This window comes from Glycine max, chromosome 18, assembly GCF_000004515.6.
Source record: "Glycine max cultivar Williams 82 chromosome 18, Glycine_max_v4.0, whole genome shotgun sequence".
Lineage (NCBI taxonomy): Eukaryota > Viridiplantae > Streptophyta > Magnoliopsida > Fabales > Fabaceae > Glycine > Glycine max.
The window spans coordinates 55,971,914-55,996,848 of record NC_038254.2 but is presented as its reverse complement, the minus strand read 5'-3'; the positions used below and the strand labels follow the sequence as shown (position 1 = coordinate 55,996,848).

The window sequence follows — 24,935 nt, the reverse complement described above, 5'->3', positions numbered from 1 at the left end:
GGTGTTTCAATATAAAAACCAATGCAACATTATAATATTTTATATTGTAGTGTGTTTCGATGTTTATTTAGAGAGTTAAAACTAATGTTAAGATAAATTCAATGTTTTTCGATCAACTATATTAAAAAGTGTGATGTCAATAAACTAAACATACACTATGCCCAAGGAAACCAACCTAGGATGTTATAATACACACAAAAAGGTAAATTTCAATGTTAAATTTCTTAAGACTTACTTAATTGGAAGAGTAATTTCACATATTCACGTTATTAACTCTTTCATCTGATTTAAGAGGATCTAGGGTTGTGATAGGTGATTCTTTTAATGCCTTTTTTTTCTTCTCATCAAAGTTATTTTGCAAAAAAAATCTATGGTAAAGAAGGGTGAACAAACACACTTGGAGAGCACAATACAATAGATAGATGTATGTTGTGTTCGATAAGGAAAATTTTATCATTTCCTCAAATCATTTATTGTCTATTTTAATAAGATAAAAAAACTTGTAATTTGGTACATAACTCTCTTGGTTGCTTTTATGAGTTTTTATTTGACTAGAATCGACAATGAACGGGTTTCAAAAAAATCAAGAAAAAAATATCTTCATTATTGAACAACAATTTACTATTATCTATTTCAATAAGATAAAAGCTTGTAATTTGGTACATAATCTCTCTCGGTTACTTTTATGAGTTTTTATTTGATCAGAATCGACAATGAACAAGTTTCAAACAAATCAAGAAAAAAACTTCATTATTGGACAACAATTTACTATTATTTATAACCCTTAAAAAAAGACATGCTTATAATCACCATTTTATGAACAAAGTGCACCAAGAAGAATTATAACTTTATGGATCCTATTTCCACCTAATCTCTTTGTATTTTATTTGCCAATACCTTGTAATTGAGATTATTGCCCAAAAGACAAACAACATAAGAGTCATGCCACTAAGCACACTATTCATCAAATTCTTCATTCGAGACAGGGACAACAAGGTATTGCATGAAATATTTATATCATATCTTTCTTATACCACTTATTACCAGGAAATCTTTCTCAATAGTATTATCAAGATCTTGTGTAACAACATCAATAAACCCTTTAGGGTTTAGTAGAGTTTATCTTGTTGAGTTTTTTCTCTCATCTCTATGTGGTGATCTCTTATATAAGGACCATCTATGGATCCTATTTTCACTTTCTTCATACTTTGACTTAAAAGGTAATCTTTTTGTCCTAAATCGCCTTCTAAAACCCTAGCAAAACCTCCCATGAAAATAATTATAAACAATAACACTAGGATTTTTTTATGTAGCTCCCCTTCCTAATCATGCTTGGGGTTGTGTTTTAATTCAATTGTATTCCCTCAATGATTCTATTTTTTGGGCTCCTAGCCTCTTTATATTACACACACACAACAATTGATGTTTCACATATGACTATAAGTAGATATGTGGATCAACTTGTCCACTTTGGTCCAAATTTAAATGGACTAAACCATGTATACTCGGCCTTTTCTTCATGCACCGTGTAGATTTCTTCTACACCCAATACTTTTTTGAATTTTTCAAAATTATCCTTGTTAATAAAATACGGTTTCGTAATATATAAGGTCTTGAACTTGTGACTTATGAGTTATTGACACGACATTCTAACTAATTGAGCTAATAGATCAATTATGTTAAAAAATAATTAACGTCGATATATATATCACTAAAGTTTCTAATGTATATTTAATACACATATAAGTTTACATAATAATTTTATATTTAATAAATATTTTTTTTAATTGTTAAATGAAAAATGACAAAAAAGCCTCAAAACTATTGAAACTTGAAACAAAAATTTGGTAAATACCTAACATAAGATTAACAAAAACATATAAAAAATATGGATTAATGAAATAGTAGAATCTAAAAGAAAACTTCGTCTACATAACCCAGACATAAAATAAAACATAAAAAACTTAATATATCTAACTTTTTACGTTAATAAATTATAAATTTTCAAATTCTAACAAAAAGGTCGTTATATTAATCAAATAGGAAGCAGTAATTATTCAAATACACCAATAAAACTATAAAGTAATAAATAATATTTTAAAAATAATTGGTTTGTAGGCTAGCTTGATAGAGCCTAATAAATATGTGTTTAAATAAATTGATATTTTAGCTGGTATTAACTCGCTTGACTCGTGTTAAGTGGACACAAATCCATATACCCAGCTAAACATGCAATTGTGATTTTTAGTAATTACATCAAGAAAAATGCTTAATTATCAATAAGGTGTAATATAATTGATAAATAATCTTATCTTTTAAACATGTGATCATGTGTTTTATTTTTAATTTATATGTATGAAAAAATATCTTATTATATATGATAAGTAATCTTATCCAATCATCAATCATGACTTGTAGAGAAGTTATAATAAAAGTTAATAAATTTATCATGTACAATAAATTATGGTTGAAGTAAATTATGATTGAATGATTGTATAAAATTATTTCACATAATCACTACATATTATTTTTTTTCTCATAATGCTTAATTATACAAATAGATAAACCACGAATTTGATGAAAACAGTAGGAGTATATGGTAACTATATTGCATGATTTCTGCCAAAATTGTTTTTTATTTTTCAATTTTTATTTAAAATTATCCAATAAAATGTAAACACATGCTATCATTAAGGAAAATGTTTGTACAAATAGATACTACACAAATTCAACGAAATCAACATATGATAGATATACCTTGATTTTGCCAAATCTATTTCCTATTTAAAATTATTCAATGAAATACAAACAAAGATGTACTTTCCTGCATTGTTGTTACTTAACGTATCTATACTATAGCCGTTCTCATCAAAGAAATATTGTGTTTGACAGAGGATGAAAATAAAAGATAAATATTTAAATTAAAATAAAGTACAAAAAGTCCACATGAAATCTCACAATTTTTTTTTCTATTTCTCTCCCCATCCCCTCAACCAAACACAACAAAAATGGTTGATTGTAGGAATAGATACTACACAATTGTACTGTGTGATTTCTACCAAATTCTTTATTATTTTACAATTTTTTTATTTAAAACATCCAATGGAATGCAAACACGTGCTTTCGTGCATTGTACACACTTAACGAATTCGAAATATTTAGCAGTTTGTCATTAAGGAAAATGTTGAACCATACAAAGAGTGTAAACTATGTATAAATCAATTGAAAATATTTTAGTAGAAAGATGGAAAGAAAAAGGAACCCTAAACCCAAACTTGATTAGAGCAATATGCTTGATGTGGAACTTGATTAGAGCAATATCCTAGCTGGACAATTGTCAAAATCAATGTCGGTGGTCAGCTATATTCATGTGTGGGAAAGGGTTGAAACAATACCAATAGTTTTTTTTTTTTTTAAAGAAAACAATACCAATAGCTGAAACTATAGTTTTTGTACCCGTTTTATTCCAAAATAACTAGCAAATAATTTTTTATGGTCCTAGACAAAGAATGCAAATTGAATCATTTTAAAGCTCTACCTAAAATAAGCAACACAGACTAGCTTGAAATTTATAAATAAATCTTTCCCTGTCTATTAATGCCTGCAGGCCCCACATTTCCCAGCCAATGTAATACTAATAGCTTCATCAATGTCAATGCTTTGTGAAGAAACAGAATATGGTTCTTTCGGAACCTGTATTGCATTTGCTGCTGTTCTTCCAGCTAAGGTGTAGCATCACATGTTTGTCAACTGATTATAAAATTTTTCTGGTTTAATGTTTTTCTAATTTTCATATGAATATCATATATATTAAAAGGGGAAAAAATTGAAATGTCAGCGGCTTTTGATTTGCCTAACTGCTATGCAAAGACAATTTTGTGGTCCTCATTGTCCTAATTTATAGGCAAAAGAGTATCAGTACTACCCTACCCGCTATTGCTATATACCAACTTGGGTGGCACATGTTCCCCCAGCATACCATGTTAATCCATGTAAACCAGATATATATCTCTCATCTTCCTGAGAAAAATATAAATATAAGCTCCTTCAGCTTAAAAAGGTTAAATTAATACTCAACTATGTTAAGCAAATGCAATTTAGTTCACGTCATGCATCTATAAGATAGCTTTATCAATGGTATAGCTGAACCAAAAATTGGAAGGTAAACCAGCAATTGTTATTGATTAATCTCGCTTAATCAACTTTGCAAGATTTCAATGATAATCTACATCATACCCTTGCTGCAAATTGGAGAAGACCTCAGATCCAAGAGTTAGAATAACCCAAGATGGAACGCGTGAGAGCTCCAGTTCCAGAAAGACATGGATCAGTGAATTCCTCACAATTAAGTACCCAGCAATAGCAATGATAACACTATGTTAAGAAATGCCATAAAAGTATTTATGTCTTAACCCAATAGCATAAACTTTTTGGAAAAATTAATTGTTTGACATGGTATAAAAGCTTTTATCATCAAGCAGTTCTTGATGTTTTAAATAAAAGTTAAATTCCTGTACATGTAAAAAAGACAAAATCTACGGCAGAATGGGGAGTAGAAGTGTTTGAAGACATAACAATAGCATCAGTCAATCTCGGCCACTATATTATAATTACTTTCTCAAGTATTTTAACAGCATGGTATTCTGCCACAAACTACCAATAGTCACCACAGGAACAAACTCCATCTTTAAAATGATGGAAGCGATTCACATCTCTAACAAGAATCTCTCTATTAGCAAATTTAGAAATAAATTTTGTAACGGCATGACAGTCTTCACATAATCTCAAGTTTTTTCTGATCCTTATGGTTTCACCTTTTACAGTATTAATGAGTCCAAAAGCAACTGCAAGCTTTTCGCTATGTCCCAATACAATTCTTTCTTTCTCTTCTTCGTCAAGATCATAGAGAACAACGTTCGTTTGTGGGACATAACCCTGTGCCTTCATCTCATTTGACAATTTAACTAGCAAAGCATGAATTTCTTCAATTTGTGGGTTATGCTCATCAACAGAGACAAATGAGTATACCTTCCTTTTCACTTCAATCCAGCTGCAACCTGGTAGCTTTTGCAGGCCACGAGCTTCCAATAGCTTCATCACACTCTTTGCTTCACTCCACATCTTAGCTTCTGCATAAATATCTGCTAAAAGCACATAATTACCAGCATTCCTTGGCTCCAACTCAAAAAGCAAAGTGCTTGCTCTCTCCGCAAGTTCAACATTACAGTGAATCCTACAAGATCCAAGAAGGGAACCCCAAACCGTAGGGCCAGGTTCAAAATGCATATCTTCTATTAGTTTTATTGCTTCATCTAACCTGTTAGCTCGGCCAAGAAGATCCACCATACAAGCATAATGCTCCATACCTGGATGGATCCTGTACTTACTAAGCATGGATTCAAACAAAATCTTTCCCTCCTCAACAAGGCCTGCATGACTGCAAGCACCCAGAACAGTAATGAATGATATATAACTCGGTGAACTTCCTTGGTGAATCATGTTTTCAAAAATTTGGATTGCTTTCTTTCCAAAACCATGCATACCATAAATAGAAATCAAAGAATTCCATGAAACAACATCACGATTCTTCATGTTATCAAAAACTCTTTGTCCCATCAAAATCTCACCACATCTTCCATACATTGTTATAAGGGCATTAAGAACTGGCAGTATAGAATCAAGTCCCCTTCTAAGGATATAGCCATGAATCAACTTCCCTTGTTCCAATGCAGCAAGACCTGCACAGGCTTGAAGCACGTTAACCATTGTAACTGAATTTGGAACTGAATCATGTGCCTCAAGCATCATTAACTGAAACAGTTCCAGTGCTTTCATAGGCATTTCATTCTTTGCAAAGCATGCAATCATAGCACTCCATGAGACAAAGTTCTTGGTAGGCATTGCACAAAACACAGAATTTGCATATGACACACTGCCAAACTTAGCGTATACATCTAACAGAGTTGTCATAACATGAATATTTGCTTCATAGCCATGTCGCAGAATATGGGCATGAATCTCCTTACCCTTCTGGAGAGGGGAGACTGACAGCTCTGAAACAACACAAGCCTTAAGGACAAATGTATATGTGAACCTATCCGATGGGATCCCAATCCAATTCATCTGAACATACAAATCTAGCAGTTCCTTACCACAACCCACCATTGCCAGCGCTCGGAAGAGTGCATTCCAGACATATATGGTTCTTTCCCGAGTTTCATCAAATACCTTGCGAGCACGGTCGATAGACCCAAGCTCATAGTACATATTGATTAGTTTAGTAGCTAAAAAAGGGTCTTGGTCAAAACCACTACTGACAAGGCGGCGATGAACATCAAGGCCATCGGAGAGTGAGTTCTGCTGTGCACAAGAACAAATTAAATGCTCAAAAGTCCGCTGAGTTGGATTGGGCTCACAACACAGGAGATGAATAGCCTGCTTAAGGTTCCCCCCTTTGCATAATGATTGTATCAGTTGGTTGTTGTTGCCCTTTATGTCATTCATGAGATTGGCTGAAGGGTTCAACGAAACAAAAGAAACCGGCACTCTTGACGAGACATGGGAATTGTAACAGAGGTGACTTTGAGATGGAGCATGTCTAACAATTTGGGGAATCTGAAGCACCCACATCAGACAATGTTTTGATGCAATTGTTCTCCTTAATGGCTTCGTCAGTGTTTCTGCTGTTTTACAGAAATAAGTTCAATAGTTTGTATGTCCAGTTGCAATAACATCCAAAGCTATGGCATATCTGCAAGTAACATTAAGCAAGAAACCAAAAACAACCCAAATTAAAAAAAAAATAATATGACATAAGATGCAACAAGAGGCAACGAATAAGCTCTAGCACAGTTTTTACTTCAGGAACAACAAATAGGATCCCTAGGTCGTTCAAGTTCTACTTTATAAAACCATTTTAGTGCAGCTAATTGTGTAATGAATAGACTATGTAATATGATAAAATTTCACCAAAAAATAACATAAAATTAAATAACGAAAAAGATGAAGAATTTAGTTTGGGTTACCAGAGGCGATATGTTGTGAGGTAAAAGGTTCAAGTTTGGGCAAAAGTTGTTTGTGTTGTGGGTTTAGCATATCTCTGTGCTCATTACGAGAGTGAAGTGGTCTCGTTATTTTTCGAAGGAAAAAATGTGTTGTAGATACTGAATGGACCACAGCACAGGACATACAAATTGGACAAATTTTAGATGAGTAATGCTAAAAATACCGAATACAAAAAGTCGAATAATCCTCTGAATCAATCAAAACTTGACATCTGTCTGTTAATTTTACAGTATATTTTTGCCAATTACAACTACTTTTTATTCTCCTTTTCCTCTTACTTTTATTTTATCTTTTAAATATTCAATTAATAGAATTAAAAATACATTAAAAAAATTATAGATGAAAAAATAATTAAAGAAGCAAAATAAATTTATTAATATGTTTTTAATAAGTTAAATTGAAAATTTGAAGTTAAATATAAATATATAAGTAAACATGCACATGTGATATTTCAAGTTCTTAAATTGTTACAGTATAACATTAAAATAAAAAAACAATAATTTATCAATTTTATTTTTAATATACTGCTTTTTGTCCTAAACATTATCTACAGTAAAAAAGTAAAAAAAAAAAAGAAGCTATTTATATAAGTAATTCCTCAATATTACAAATCATCTAAGTAGTATTTTAAGTATTTAGAAAATCTTTCAAATTAATAGTTGAATATTAGAAAATATATCAACTTTGATTTTTCATTATTTTTAAATATAAAACTTATTATTTTAATATAATGTTTTCTTTAATATTATAAGATAAAAATATTATTTTCATCTTTGAAAATGTATAACATTGACATGTCAATCCCTAAATCTAAAATAAAATTACTGAAAATGCAATTTGTCAACCACATTAATTTATTTCAAAAATGTGTGTTAGGAGAGTTCGCTAGTGATTAACATATGTTTAAGTACCAAGATATAGTAAGTGGTTAAATTAATGGATTTAAATGAAACAACTAGAAATTCAATGACTCATCTGAAATTTGAGTTAATAATCACTTTAGTCTTTGGAAATGATAAGCGTTGTCATATTAATTAGTTACTAAAACTAAGGATATGTTTTTTTATGCTGACCAAGAATATGTACGTCCATGGGATGTCAAACCCTAAAGAGTGGTACATATAACCTCTATCATCCCTCTCCCTAACATCATGAAGGACTCCATTTGCCCCCAACATCATCAATTTTGTTCACTCCAACATTATATTTCACGCAACTATCACTAACCTTATGCTATACCAAACCACCTTAGTTGAGTCTTAGGGCATCGACCATGAAACAATTGAAAATTTCAACAACGTATTTCGAATCATGAAGACCTCTATTTGTCCCTGACATCATAATTTTGATCCTTTTTAAAATTGATAAGGCATTCCTTGAATTTCCGTATAATATCATTAAATATAATTATTACTTAAATTATTTAATTTTTGAATTTTTTAAATAAAATTTAAGTTTATGACATTATTAATTAAAATTAGTCAATATAATTATTCATTTTTTTATATAAAACAAGGGATGAAACATTTCAAATATATTTTTAATTGTTTAGTTAAAATGACCCATCTATAAATTAAATATAACAATGACCCACCAAAATGCGTAAATAACTGAATTTAGTTTTAGGCTAAAAATTAAATTTGTCTTATTTTTCCCTCAATATTTTAATTATGAATTAAGCACGGTGGCAAACACCCAATATTGGCGGCAAATACCTTTGCGTTTGGTTCAATGTGATAAGAACCCTAGAAACAAAGTTGAGTTTACCATTGTAAAAGCAAGCAACATAGCAACCCTAGTTAAGGATAAGAAGCTCTTATGTCGAGTTTTCTATTTGTTTGTGCTGCAGCGAAAGACGAAGAGTGGGGTAGAGCATGGGCACTCTCCCTCAAGAGTTGATAATAGAAATTCTCCTCAGATTGTCGGTGAAATTCTATTTTGCAATGCAAGCATCTGTGTAAGGCATGACTTTCTCTTATTTCCGATCCCCAATTCGGCAATTCCCATTACGACCTTGTAGTCGCACCCTCCCATAAACTCCTTCTCCTAGCAAATGATTTTCATGTGCTGAATCCATTTACTGCTTCTTATGGGTGCAGTGCATTTGATTCTCCCCTCTACATCAACCCCGTACCGTGACCAATACGATGATGATTATCGTGATAAACTTGAGATTTTGGGTTCATGCAGAGGGCTCATACTTTTATACTACGATAGAAGTAGTGATCTCATGTCGACTATGGTCTAACCCTTGTGTATCTATATGGTTTTGGGTATGACATATCCTCAAATTACCTACTAATTCTTATTGGATTGTTGGATGAGTACAAAGAAGATGATGATGAGTCTAAAGATAATGAGTGCAAAGTTGATTACTAGATTTTCTCCTTTGAAGTTGATTTGTGGTAGATGGATCATATTTCTGCTATGTATAAGCGTCTCGATGATAAATTTGGAGCTGACTCGCTCTTCAATGAGGTTCTTCAGGTTATTGCCATTCTTGTCTTTGATCTGATAAAAAGGAGTTTTCGAGAGATTCCTCTCTTTGATCATTTCACTATGGAGAAATATGAAGTTTGTAGTTTGAGGGTAATGGGAGAATGTCTCAGTGTATGTTGCTCGGTCCAAGACGGTGCAACTGATGAAATATGGGTGATGAAAGAATATAAAATGTAGTCATGAATGCCAATATAATCACTTAAAATTACATTTTTAATTACAAAATAATAAACTATTTCGAGGCATTATATAAACCCTTAGAATAAGTTAGTTTAATAATTTTTAACTTTTCAATTATTATTATTTTTAATCTTTAGCTTACTTATAAACTACCTAGCTTAGTCATATAATTATTTTATTCTTTTTTTCTTACTAATATAGTACATCTAATTATTTATTTGTTCATTTTGATCATTCTATAATTAAAAAGTTGAATTTAATTTCTAAAATCACTTCAATGTGTTATTTTTGTCCAATTGAAATTAAATGTCATTGTGAGAAATATCTCCAGTTGAAAGTCCATATGTCTTGGATCAAACCTTAAATCTTAATTAAAAATTCTAAATATTAAATCATTTATATCAACACCTTTCGATAAGGTGACCCCTCTATTATTAAAAAAAAGTTTAATTTAATCTTTCCTTTTTTTAAAATCACTCCAATCTTACTTTTTATCTCACTAAAATCAATATCAATGTCGTTACTATTACAAAAGTCGTGCAATTGAAGAATGTAATCTTGAGAAATTTGTCGATCATTGGTCGGATAAGTTATTACTGTCACACAAGAGAATTTTACTTAAAGAGGACAATGCAGCGCCAGGTGTATTAGGCTCTGCGTTTCATGCATGCATGCATTTACCAATGCTAATGATTCGTGGAGAGCAGAGTAATGTTTATGGCAGTGTGCTTGCTTCATCAGATCTTGTCTTGTCTCAATTCCACGCGAACATTTGGGATCGTAGCGACAAGATCTCTTGGGGGAAAGAAACCTGAATTGTCGCCCTCAAAGACCTTCTTTCTGTTGGTCATCACAACCACGTGGAGGCTTTGGCAGAAATTCAAGGAATTAATCAGCGTTTGGTCGAATTTCTTAACCACACACACACACACACACACATATATATATATATATATATATATATATATATATATATATATATATATATATATAAGGTTTGGAATTTATTTTTCTTGTTGCTTTTATTTCATCGAGTGGGGCGTGTAAGGATCATGAAGAACGACACTCAGACTCTCCCTCTGGAGTTGATCATAGAAATTCTGATGAGATTGCCAGTGAGATCTGTTTTGGGTTTCAAGTGTGTCTGTAAATCATGGTTTTCTCTTATTTCCGATCCCCAATTCGGTATTTCACATTTTGATCTGGCTGCCTCACCCACCCACCGACTTCTTCAGAGATGTAATCATTTTTACGCTGAATCCATTGACACAGAGGCACCACTTAAGAAATATTCTAGTGCAGTGCATTTCCTTCTCCCCCCTCCATCACCCCCACACCATGGTGAATACGACAATTACGCTGATTATCAGGATAAACATGAGATCTTGGGATCATGCAGAGGCCTCGTACTTTTATACTATAAGAGATACTGTGATCTCATTCTATGGAATCCATCAATAGGTGCCCACAAACGATCACCAAACTTTGCATATGATATAACCTTTCAATTTCTATATGGCTTTGGGTATGACCCATCAACAGATGAGTACCTGCTAATGATGATTGGATTGTATGAGTCTGGAAATTACAAGTATGATAATGGTAACGAGTCTGAAGATCATGAATGCAAAGGTAACTATCAGATTTTCTCTTTCAAAACTGATTCCTGGTATATCGATGATGTCTTTGTTCCATACAAGGATCTTGGTGATAAATTCAGAGCCGGGTCACTCTTCGATGAGACTCTTCACTGGTTGGTTTTCTCCGAGGATAAAAAGATTCCTGTCATTCTAGCCTTTGATCTGATACTAAGGAGTTTCTCAGAGATTCCTCTATTTGATCATTTTACTATGGAGAAATATGAAATTTACAGTTTGAGGGTGATGGGAGGATGTCTCTGCGTGTGTTGCTTGGTCCAAGGCTATGAAAATGCTGAAATATGGGTGATGAAAGAATATAAAGTGCAGTCATCTTGGACTAAATCCATTGTTATCCCTACTAGCGGATTTTCCCCGCTACGCATCACCAAAGATGGTGGAATTCTTGGATCAAATACCTGTGGAAGATTAGAGAAACTTAATTACAAAGGAGAGCTGCATGAGCATCTCAATTATGGTGGAGGTCAATGGTTGTACTCTGCCAATCTACAGTCTGCTGTGTATAGAGAGAGTCTACTCTCACTCCCCAGTGTTGTTCGGGTACCAAGTAAAGATGATCATGGGAAAACAAGTGAAGATGACCAACAATAACAAATCAGGTATGCATTGTTCTCCAATTTCTTTCACCTTTATATTCCTATTCATTTTTATTTTATTTTATCAGCTAACAACTAATATATTAATAAACAGCACAAGAAGTGGTAAAGAGTTAAAACTAGAAACAGAATCAACTAACAATCTCACACCCACTGTGAAAACAAATAAAACCCTTTGCTAACTGCAACCCATTAAGCATCTTATCTTAATCTATACAAATAAAAATATGCATTTAAGAAGTTGGTCTCCAATACTACTGACCTCCAGCTTAAGCAAAGGGTTGTGGATTGGCCTGCCAAAGGTTGATAGAATTTTCAAATTTACTCACATAAGACTTAAGCTACAACCAACTATAGAATATAATACCCTGTATAACCAGATCTTTATCAAAACGTTCAGCCTGAAGCACAGTTGTTCCTTCTCTTCCAAATAGATGACACTATAGCACACGAAATACACCACCAGACGTATCTGTTAGTTCTAGGGGCCTAAGAAATTCATGCTGTCAGAAATGGAGAATATATAGGCAAATTATGCAGTACGGTTCGGTGTTTCGGTTTGCCCGTGAGTAACAAAAATTCCAAATGTCCATGACACGACTATTGTTTAGAGGAAAACAATTAGGATTCCCATGAGATTTTACCATATCACCATTTTACTGCTAAACTAAAATCTTAGAGAACGTCACATTAATATTCTAACATTTACAACAAGCTTACGTTTCCTGCAGGCTACGAAATATGCAAGAATGTATACAATATCTTGATGTCACTTTCTTACAAATGGTGGCACTGCCAGTAGAATGCATAACACTTGGAAGAGGATGACTTATATTATATATGATATTAAATTATCTAGTGTTAGTGTAGAACTTTTCATTGGTTATTTCAATAAAGTTGGATTATCAACAAACTTTATAATTTAACTTTGTTTAAGACATCGGAGTAGAAGTTGGCAAATTCTTGTTGGCGTTATACATGCTATTTGGTGCTGTTATCTTTTGTTCCTCTTAATATTATTATGTTTGCAGTTTATTTGTTTCTTTTCTGCTCTTTTACTTGTGATTCAAATATATACTGATCTCAAACAATTAAACAACACATTTAGATTAATCAACGGAAGCTAAACAGAACAAAACGTGTATCTTCCCATTGCAGCTCAAGTTCGAACCTGACTTCAGCTTTGTTATTCCAGATCCTCACCCACTCAATCAATAGTGTATTATTCTGTAGAGAGGAGCAGAGTTGATAATACAAAACTAAGAGCAACTTGTTCTATTTATAAAGTTTTGCCATTCACAGAGTTCACCATAATAAGAACAAAATAAGTGGATAAAAACCATTGGAATGTGTTGTTGCTTGTTGTTAAACGTTGTAAAGGTAAGGGTTGAATGTAGGAGGAAAATAGATAAAATACAAAAACCCACTTCTCATAGAAATTGCAACCAACTAAAACAGAAACACAATTCAAGAATAAAGGAACCCAAAATTCTAATATTACATAGTTTTTTTATATTCAAAACCTACTTATTTATTTCCCAATGGTTCTCACATTGTGCAATGGAATCATATTTTTGCAATTTTTCAAAGGAGGTGCAAAAAAAAATAATGAAAATACGATTCCATTGTATAGTTGTACAATAGAGTCATATTTATGATGTACAATTATACAAAATCATATTTACATTACTTATTTGTATTCCTACCTCCTTAGTAAACAACGGAACCACAAATCCATTATACAATGGAATCAAGTTTTCATGAAAAGGCTATTTGTGAAAAAAAAAAAAAAGTGTTCGTCCCTTAGTAGGGGCCAATAACAAATAGAGTTGGGACCAATAATAATCCCCTTCAACAAGACAAACTCATTTCTATTTGAACTAATGATATGTTGATTTTTAAATTATGATTTGATTGTTAATTAAAAACATGTCAATTTAGAGATTAAATTAATTGATGTTTAATACTTAAAAAATTATTTAGAAAAAAAGATAAAAATCAAATTTTTGATGTATTGTTAAAGAATTGAATGAATTATAATGTTAAAATGAAAAACATAAGAAAAAAAAATATTTCAAGTTTCAAGTTAAATATAGTAAAAAGCATCCACATGTGATATTTCAAGTTCTTAAAGTGTTATAACATCAAAATTTTTTAAAAAATATCATCAATTTTATTTTTAATATACTACTTTTTCTTTTAAATAGTCTCTAAAGTAAAAAAAATCCTTTTAGGTATTTCTTTAAATATTATAAATTATGCTAGATTTTCTCCATAAGTCCCATATTTTCTCTTTTTTCAAGTTTTCTCCTTCTCCACTCCTCACTTCCCCAATTCCTTTTGGTCACACTCATTCATAAACCTCTCCATCTCCTACGCTCATATACAAATTTTCCCCTCCGCATACCTCCCGTCATTGCAGCTCAAGTTTGAACTTGACTTTAGCTTCGTTATTCCAAACCCTCACTCACTCAAATTGATGGTGTATTATTCTATAGAGAGGAGTGGAGTTGATAATACAAAACTGAGAGTAACCTGTTCTATTTATAGAGTTTTGTTCATCACATAACTCACCATGATAAGAACAAAATACGTGGATAAGAACGATTAGAACGTGTTGTTGTTTGTTGCTGAATGTTGTAAAGGTAAGGGTTGAATATGAGAAGAAAATAGACCATATACAAAAATCCACTTACATAATTTTTTTATATTCAAAACCTACTTATTTATTTTCAACATTACATAGTTTTTTTATATTCAAAACCTACTTATTTATAAAGGAACTGAAAATTCCAACATTACGTAGTTTTTTTTATATTCAAAACCTACTTATTTATTTCCCAACATTTAGTTGCCTTTTTGTTTTTTTTTTTTAGTAAAAACATTGGTTTTCACATTAGGCAATAAAATCATATTTTTGTAATTTTTTGAAGGAGGTGTAAAAAAAATAACGAAAACATGATTTCATTGTATAATTGTACAATAGAGTCATATTTCTGTTGTTCAATTATACAACAAAATCATATTTCCATTACTTATTTTTATTCGTACCCATGAATCCATTGTTCAATGGAATCAAGTTTCCATGAAAAGACTATTTGTGAAAAAAGAGAGGAAAGTGTTAGCCCCTTAGGGGCCAATAACAAATAGAGTTGGGGTCAATGATAATCCCCCTCAACAAGACAAACTCATTTCTATTTGAACTAATGATATGTTGATTTTTAAATTAAGATTTGATTGTTAATTAAAAACATGTCAATTTAGAGATTAAATTAATTAATGTTTAATACTTAAAAAATTACTTAGAAAAAAAAGATATAAACCAAATTGTTGATGTATTGTTAAAGAATTGAATGAATTATAATGTTAAAATAAAAAAATAAGAAGAAAAAATATTTCAAGTTTCAAGTTAAATATAGTAAAAAGACATCCACATTTGATATTTCGAGTTCTTAAAATGTTATAACATGAAAATTTTAAAAAAAATATTATCAATTTTATTTTTAATATACTACTTTTTCTTTTAAACAGTCTCTAAAGTAAAAATAAATAAAATAAAACCTTTTAGGTATTTCTTTAAATATTATAAATTATGCTAGATATTCTTCATAAGTCTCACCCTTACTCTTTTTTCAAGTTTTTCCTTCTCCACTCCTCACTTCCCCAATTCCTTTTGGTCACACTCATTCATAAACCTCTCCATCTCCTACGCTCATGCACAAACTTCCCCAACCGCAAGCATCCAAATCCATTCTAAGTGCGCACACATTTTAAAAATACTAAAAAATAAATAAAACAAATAAACTTGTCTTATTTTAATAGTATACAAAACTTTTCTCTTTTGACCTAGCCATGTTTTAAATGTTCATACATAATTTTAAACTAAAAAAGGAAGGGGCTATAAATGTACAATTAATTCTCTAGTCTACTACATAGCTTTTTCTTTTGCGCACCTGAGCTTCGTTTCGACGGAGAACAAATAACGCAACCCACCCAAGGTTCGCATCGCATCGCATCATGGCCCAAGACAAAAAGGAGCGTAAAAGGAGCATGAAGAAGAAGCAGAACCAATCTCTGACAACTCTGCCTCAGGAATTGATCAGAGAAATTCTTCTGAGATTACCGGTGAAATCTCTTCTGCGTTTCAAGTGCGTCTGTAAGTCGTTTCTGTCTCTGATTTCGGATCCCCAATTTGTGATTTCCCATTATGCCCTAGCTGCCTCGCCCACCCATAGATTAATTCTTAGATCACATGATTTTTATGCTCAATCCATCGCCACGGAATCAGTGTTCAAAACCTGTAGCCGAGACGTGGTTTATTTCCCTCTCCCTCTTCCATCAATTCCATGCCTTCGCCTTGACGATTTTGGCATTCGACCCAAGATTTTGGGTTCATGCAGAGGCCTTGTACTTCTATACTATGACGACAGCGCAAATCTCATTCTGTGGAATCCGTCCCTTGGCCGTCACAAACGATTGCCAAACTACAGGGATGACATAACTTCATTCCCATATGGTTTTGGCTATGACGAATCAAAAGATGAGTACTTGCTGATTCTAATTGGATTGCCCAAGTTTGGACCTGAAACTGGAGCTGACATCTACTCCTTCAAAACCGAGTCTTGGAAAACAGACACTATTGTTTATGATCCATTAGTTAGGTATAAGGCTGAGGATAGAATAGCCAGAGCAGGGTCGCTCCTCAATGGGGCTCTTCATTGGTTTGTTTTCTCGGAGAGCAAAGAGGATCATGTGATTATCGCCTTTGATCTCGTGGAAAGGACTCTATCGGAGATTCCTCTTCCTCTCGCTGATCGTTCTACTGTGCAAAAAGATGCAGTTTATGGTCTGAGAATAATGGGAGGGTGTCTCAGTGTGTGTTGCTCCAGCTGTGGAATGACTGAGATATGGGTGATGAAGGAATATAAAGTGCGGTCATCTTGGACTATGACCTTTCTTATCCATACTTCTAATCGGATTTCCCCAATATGCACAATCAAAGATGGTGAGATTTTAGGATCAAATTGCGCGGGAACTGGAAGATTAGAGAAACGCAATGACAAAGGAGAGCTGCTTGAGCATTTCATGGACACCAAAGGTCAACGGTTCAGCTGTGCCAATCTACAGGCTGCTATGTATACAGAGAGTCTACTGCCACTCCCAACGTCATTTTGGGAAACAAGTGAAGAGGACTAACTGTAATAGACAACAAAAATCAGGGTATGCATTGTTCTCCAATCCTTTTCACCATTATATGCAGAATGCTTGGTATGTGTGTGAAACATCATGCTTTCATCTATTTTCTACTCTCTCCATCCTTGCTAATGATACTTTTAATATTTTTGGAATTAAATGATGCTTGGCATTGCACGGAAAGATGAGGTTTGGTGGTGCTTGCTGGATTCAATTTACCTAGCTAATAGTACTTCTTTCTATATATATATATATATTTAAAATTAAATGGCACATGAGATTGTATGGAAAGATGACATTTACTTCTAAAATCTTAGATAATGTCACATTAATGTTCTAACATTTACAATAATTTCATGTTTCCTGCAGGCCATGAAATATGCAAAATAATGTAGACAGTATCTTGATGTCACTTTCCTATAAATGGTGAAGCTGTTGGTAGAAGGCATTGCACTTGGGAGAGAATGGCATATATATGATATTAAATTATCTATTGTTGGGGTAGAACTAGTGGAGCTAACTTCACCTAGTGGAATAAGGCTTTATTGTTGTTGTTGCAGTGTAGAACTAGTGTCAGTTTTAATGCTATTTCAATAAAGTTGGAGTTTGAAGAAACTTTATAATTCAACTGTTTCAGAGTAGGATTTGGCAAACCTCAATTGGTGTTATATGTTTTGCAGTTTGTCGTTTTGCCTTTATCTTTATCTCTCTTAAATGTATATGTTTTGCAGTTTGTCGTTTCTCTTGTGCTCTTTTACGTGGTTTTTCGGGTTCAAAGCGTACTAATTTGATTATTTTGTAGTATTTAGGTGACTTCTGTTTTTGGTAAAAAACAGTTACTGGTTATTATAAGTTTATGTGTTGTTGCTCTTTTCAACCTGAAGTTGCAGAGACGTTGATCTTGTTCACCTGGGACCTAGTAGAAGGGGTAAGGTGAAAAGGTTGTAACTATTTAAGTTGTGACATGTTCCAATCTTGCATGCCAGCTGGGTTAACCTGTTCACATCCTGATCTAGTGTTGATAATGTTCATTTTTTCCCTTCGTTACGGTTTATTTAACTGCATGACCAATAATAGTGGGATAGAATCAGATAGATCCATAATTTGCTGCTATATTGTCACAATTAGCATACTTGTTTCTTCATATTTGGTCTTCTTGATATAAGTATAATATAAATATCAATCATTCTTTGTCCCATTGAAATCTCATCACTTCTTCCACACATTGTTATGAGGGTGCTAAGAATTGACAGTATAGAATCAATACCTCTTCTAAGGATATAGCCACAAATCAATTTTTTTTGTTCCAATGCAACAAGACCTGCTCATTGCTCAAGCTGCTTGAAGCACTCTAACCATTGTAACTGAAACAGTAGTAGAGATTTCATTGATATTTCATTCTTTGCATAACATGCATTCATAGCACTCCCAAGAGATGAAGTTCTTGGCTGCATTTCACAAAACACATTATCTGCATATATGATACACTGCCAAACTTAGCATATGCTTCTAGCGGAGTTGTCATAAGATGAATATTTGCTTCATAATCATGTCGCAGAATATGGGCATGAATCTCCCTAACCTTATGGAGAGGGCAGACTGATAGCTCTTAAACAACTCAAGGCTTCATGTATATGTGTGTGTGTGAACCTATCCGATTGTATCCTAGTCCAATTCCAAACATTTACTTTTGTTAAATTCGATTTGAAGTCTGATTCATGATTCAGCCCCGCACACAAATTTTATAATTGTCTATTTGCGGCAGATAAAAGCTCATAATGCAAATTTATAAATATTGGTCCGTAATCTTCTCATGGCTGCTTTTATTGTTTTTAGAAAAGGTTTTATGTAGAGAACAAAATACGTGTACTATAATCATTGATGTTTCACATGCGATTGTGTTTTATTATTATTATATATGAATAAGAATACTCCCAAAGAAGATGCAACATGAGTATTACGCAAGAATTTATATGTTCATTATGTTAAAACACATTTTTAACAGATCTATGAGAAGTTGCAGAGTCTCATCCCCCAAGTATTTATATTCTGATGCAGAATAGACGTGAATGACATTTGCATAACCGTGTGCCCCTCGCAGAAACAATTTTGCAGTACTTATTCCCAATCCCATCCATTATTATTGGCTTCACTTGCGTCTCTAATATGCATGTTTTGCAACTCACTCCAGAATCTCGGCTTCTCTATGTCCGAGTCTGAGCTCTTGATCTGAATGAGAAAGCTCGAAAGTTCAACAAACAACATGAACTTGCTCCCATGGTTTACCTTCTGGGCACCGTTTCTATTCATCAAACAAAACTTGGAATATTTGAGACCATGCATCTCACATGAATTATTAGCTTCACTCAATATTTGAGACCATCGTATCTTTGAAGTCATCACGCTGTATGCACATCATAATTCGCTGCACTCAAAAGAATTCAGACCATCACACTATGTATGAGTTATATATGGCCTGTAGTTCCTACGTTTTACAAATGCTTTCCCATTGAAAGAAAAATACTTCTACTCAACAAGAAATGCGATTCCATCGGGCAACTAGTACTAGATATAAGCTTTTTTAAGTAATCAAATTAATGATAATATTGTAACAAAAAAAAATAATGATAATATGACTTTTAAATTTTTTTAATTAAATCATCAAATTAATTAAGATACAATTTAACCCTTTTTAATAGTCGTTGCATTAAGTATAATGTAAATTATCTTTTTTAATTGAATTTGAATAAATTACGACATAGGTTACTATTTATAATAGTAATTGAATTAATTATTATAAAATTAACTTTTTAATATCAATCAAATTAATTAATTATATATAAATTTGTATTATAATTATTTGAAAGGAGTTTCTAATTTAATGTTGGTATAAACTATATTTTTTAAATTAAATTATTTAATTACATTACAATTTACCATTTTTAATTGTAGTAATTGAACTAAGATTAAATACTAATGCTCACATTAGGTATGAAATAAATCATATTAAAAAGATAACATATATTATGTGCATTCATTGTCTTTGATGAAGAGACCATAAACATTTAAGCATGTAGTCATGGGTTAGATCCTTCACTGGTGCGTGTAAAGAAACATTTGATGAGAGAAGTCAACCCCATATGTAGATCTCATATCTTGGGGGATTAATCCTTGATTTTTGGTTTAAAATATCTTGATTCACACAACACACACAAAATCCAATGAAGATCAAACACAATTTTTGACAATGAATACTTCTTACTTTGATAGGAAAAAAATTTAGAATACATGTCTGCCATTGATGCAAGAAAACTTGCAGAGGAAGCAGCTTAAATGAGAAAGAAGATAGAGGAAACTAAAATTAGCATAGAATGAGAATTAGCTTACAAGAGAGTTGGTTATTATAGTTTATATAGTTGGTTACAAGAATAACTAACTTGTAGCTAATTAAGCTAACTCTAGTAATAAAGTGATCAATCTGAATTAACCATAATCAAAGTATATCTATGTTAAGATCCCCCCTCAAGTCATGAAATTTGTCATACAGTCTGCTATGTATGGAGAGAGTCTACTGTAGCTCCCCATTGCCATTAGGGCAAACAAGGGAAGATGACCAAATCATCCAATTCCTTTCACCTTTATATTCTTATTCATCTTGCATTATGAGAAATAAAACGTTATATGCAGAATGTGGTATACTGGTATGCAGAAACCATACTCTCACCTATTTTCTACTCTCTCCATCCTTGCTGCTGATAGTACTTCTTTTTCTATTTTTTTTTTAAATTAAATGATGCATGAGATTGTATGGAAAGATGAGGTTTGGTGATGATGGATTCAATTTACCTTGCTCAAATAAAATATTTGATGTCTTGCTCGCTCAGAAGCCACAATAATCAAAGGCAGATTGAGTGAAAGATTATACTAGAAAAACAACTAATGTAGAGAGTATAACAATTAGTATTTCCCATGTAATTTTACAATGTCCTGGTTTTACTGCTAAAATCTTGGGGAATTTGCTATTAATATTCTAACATTTGCTCATGTTTCACCAGGAAATATGCAAGAATGTATGTAATTACCTTGACGTCAGTTTCCTACTAATGGTGACACTGCTAGCAGAAAGCATAGAACTTGGAAGAAAATGACATATATCTGATATTAAATCATCTAGTGTTACTGCAGAACTATTGTATGTTTTAATGGTGGTTTCGATCAGTGAAGTTGGAGCATCAACGAACCTTATAATTGAACTATGTTTCTGAATAGGAGTTGGCAGGTTGGTGTTATGCATGCTATTTTTTGCCTTTAGCTATCTGAGTAGGAGTTGGCAAGTTTCTCTTTTGCTCATTTAATATCCATAGTCTATATGTTCTCACAATTCGCATACTTGGTCTTAAATGGTCTTCTTGATATAAGTGAAATATAAATATCAAGCACTCTTTGTTCCATTGAAATCTCACCACATCTTCCATACATTATCATAAGGGTGCCAAGAATTGGCAGTATAGAATCAAAACCCCTTCTAAGGATATAGCCATGAATCAACTTCCCTTGTTGCAATGCAGCAAGGCCAAGCACCCTAACGGCCTAACCATTGTAACAGAATTTCGTTAAAACAGTTCCATGTGTTTTCATTGGAATTTCCTTATTTGCATGTCATGCAATCATAGTACTACTCCCAAGACAAAGTTTGTCACAACCCTGGCGCATAGACTATAATTTCCCTAGCCTGACTAGCCTAATAGGATCTCATGCTAAACACAAATAAATGAATAATCCAAAAGAATTATCAAAAATTCGATAGAATTTTCCCTAAAAATAGAATAAATCACATATTAAATAATTTGTAAGAACATATCATTCATATATATATATATATATATATATATCCAACTGTTAAATATTAATGTCACATATCACAACATAGGCTCTTGATTCAACACACCAACTAATAGTAATATAAGTCTTACATAGTAATCATCTAAGTGTCTTAAAATATCATAATTACATCACTAACATATTTCTATGAAAAGATCATCTATAACTCAAAATAAAAGGATTTTCTCATTTTCTATTTCTACCTATATCCCTATAGTTGCATCATATTGGAGTTACCAAAATATGTTCTCCATTATATGCAATGGAGGCCTACAAAAAAGATAAACAAATTCCTAGTCAAGTCAGCAAATCTCAAAAAGTTAGCTCTTCAACCACCTATGTATCTTAGGGGTAAAATGAAAAAAAAGAAGTAAGTTACAAAAACTTAGTAAGAGCATAAAATATAAAGTGGACATTTAAGAGAAAATAAACATAGCACAAGTCTTTCATTTAAAAAGAATTGAAATGTCATTTAATAAAAATGAAAATAAATAAACTCACTTTCATGAAAACTAATATTTATTCCCTTGAAAACTCATTGAAAATATAATTAACATTATAATCAAATGTAATAAACTTTACATAAATTTTCATTTATTACTCTGCATGCATAAACCACTTTATCTTTTTATTGTAACAAATGGAAAATAGGAATTATGAAAAATAAATATAGTATGAGTCTTAGACTCATATGCTATATTATTTCTTCCTTATAGCAAACAAAAATCAATCACAACATTCACAATCATAAACCAATTTCACATTGAAAATACATTATCAAACTATATTAAAATATCCATCAAATCATTAAGGATCACAAAGAATCAATTTCAACTTAAAAAAATAAATATTATACTTCATCCTCAAGTGCTCATAGAATCCATAATCATCAAAAGAACTTTTTCTAAAGTTTACTTGCTTCTCCTAAAAATATTACAAATGTTACTAAGTAGACTAAGATTAACTACCCATAATCAAGGAGAATATAACCAATGCCTTCTAATGTTGATGGGAGAAGCAGCCACCATCTTATTATCCACAAAATGGAGGCGTTTAAATAAAAAGAATAAGAGATTAGACAAAATCCCCAAATATAACATGTTTAGGGTTTTGAGGAAATCACAATAATTTTATTATTTAATTTTTTCAACCCCTCACACACAATCCATAATTAATCAATGTCATAAAAATACTCATCTAATCCAATAAGTTAAAGATTTACCTCAAAGAACTCAAGTAGAGAATGTTTTAAGAGATGGATATTGTACCTCCATCCTCAAATCACATGCCTCATGGGTGCAAGAAATTGTGAATCTATGGAGGAGAAAGTAAGAAAATGAGAGGAAGATAAAGGTGGATTGGAGAGGAGAAAGGGTGTTGCTGTTAGAAAAAAAGAAAGAAGCACGAAGGAGTTGGGAGGGGGAAAGTCTCGGGTGTTCTTAAAAAAGGAAGGTGATTGTGTTTTTATTATACTATTATTATTTTATTTTTTAAATGAAACGGTGTGTTTCAAAGTTCTTGACAGGCATTGCACAAAGGGCATAATTTGCAAATGATGATAACACTGCCAAACTTAGTATATACATCCAGCAGAGTTGTCATGGCATGAATATTTTCATATCCATGTTGCAAAATGTGGGCATTAATCTCTTTACCCTTCTGGAGAGGGCAGACTGACATCTTGGCAATCACATATGCCTCAAGTGTGAATCTCCTTACCCTTCAGGAGAGAACAGGCTGACATCTTGGAAACCACATAAACCTTAAGTGCATATGCATATGTGAAACTATCCAATGGCAACCCAGTAAGGTCCGTACAGTTTTAGTGTTTTATTAAAAAAAAAAAAGAGCAGTGCACCTAATGCCATGAGGAATATATATATATATATATATATATATATATATATATATATATATAGCTTCTTTTTTCTGTTTTTTAAATTAAATGAAACACGAGGTTGCATGGAAAGATGAGGTTTGGTGATGGTGGATTCGGTTTACCTGCTTAGATAAAATATTAGATAATTTTATAATTGTCTATTTCAGTGTCACATAAAAAGCTCATAATGCAAATTTATAAATTAATATTTATCCCTAATTAATCTCCTTGTATCTGCTTTTATTGTTTTTAGAGAAGGGTAATTCCTTTTATGTAGAGAACGAAATACGGGTACTAAACATTGATATTTCACATGCAACCTTGATTTATAGTAATTTATATTAATATATGAATGAGAATACTCACAACGTAAACGCAACGTGAATATTACAAGAGAATTTACATGCTCATTATGTTAGAACACATTTTAACAGTTGCATGTGGAACACATTTTATTGTTTTGCAGTACTTTCCATTATTATTGGCTTCACTTGCGCCTCTAATATGCATGTTTTGCAACTCACTCCAGAGTCTCGGCTTCTCTATGTCTGAGTCTGAGCTCTTGATATGAATGAGAAAGCTTGAAAGTTCAACAAACAACATGAACTTGCACCGTTTTGATTCATCAAACAAAACTTGGAATATTTGAGACCATGCATCTCACATGAATTATGAATTATTAGCTGCACTCAATATTTGCGACCATCACGTCTTTGAAGTCATCACGCTGCATGCAAATCATCACGCTGCATGCAAAGAATTCAGATCATCACACTATGTATGAGTTATATATAGCCTGTAGTTCCTACATTTTACAAATGCTTTCCCACTGAAAGAAAAATACTTTTACTCAACAAGAAATATATGCGTTCCCATTAATTTGATTTGATATTTTGATTACTTAAAAAAAACATATATATAGAATTGATGATAATATTTAAACCAAAAAAATTAATGATAATATAAATTATCCTTTTCAATTGA

At 32.2% G+C, this 24,935-nt stretch overlaps 3 protein-coding genes across 4 annotated transcripts; 2 read left to right on the top strand and 1 right to left on the bottom strand.

The window, feature by feature from the left end:
- Nucleotides 1–4,577: 4,577 nt before the first annotated feature.
- Nucleotides 4,578–7,176, bottom strand: LOC100792118 (pentatricopeptide repeat-containing protein At3g46790, chloroplastic). The gene is made up of 2 exons (XM_003552568.5): nucleotides 7,026–7,176; nucleotides 4,578–6,751 (listed from the first exon to the last, which is right to left on the bottom strand). The coding sequence occupies exon 2, from the start codon at nucleotides 6,628–6,630 to the stop codon at nucleotides 4,654–4,656; it is 1,977 nt and encodes a 658-aa protein (XP_003552616.1). The 5' UTR covers nucleotides 6,631–6,751; nucleotides 7,026–7,176; the 3' UTR covers nucleotides 4,578–4,653.
- Nucleotides 7,177–10,796: 3,620 nt separating this feature from the next.
- LOC102663745 (F-box/kelch-repeat protein At3g23880) lies at nucleotides 10,797–11,993 on the top strand. Its single transcript, XM_006603535.3, has one exon. It carries the CDS (start codon nucleotides 10,797–10,799, stop codon nucleotides 11,991–11,993), a length of 1,197 nt encoding a protein of 398 aa, XP_006603598.1.
- Nucleotides 11,994–15,826: 3,833 nt separating this feature from the next.
- On the top strand, nucleotides 15,827–17,850 carry LOC100791592 (F-box/kelch-repeat protein At3g23880). 2 transcript variants are annotated; one of them, XM_006602907.4, is made up of 3 exons: nucleotides 15,882–16,154; nucleotides 16,287–17,218; nucleotides 17,561–17,850. In XM_006602907.4, exons 1-2 carry the CDS (start codon nucleotides 16,016–16,018, stop codon nucleotides 17,192–17,194), a joined length of 1,047 nt encoding a protein of 348 aa, XP_006602970.1. In that variant the 5' UTR covers nucleotides 15,882–16,015; the 3' UTR covers nucleotides 17,195–17,218; nucleotides 17,561–17,850. The 2 variants fall into 2 exon arrangements, with proteins under 2 accessions (XP_003552615.2, XP_006602970.1); XM_003552567.5 differs by having other exon boundaries at nucleotides 15,827–17,218.
- The last annotated feature ends 7,085 nt before the right edge of the window (nucleotides 17,851–24,935 follow it).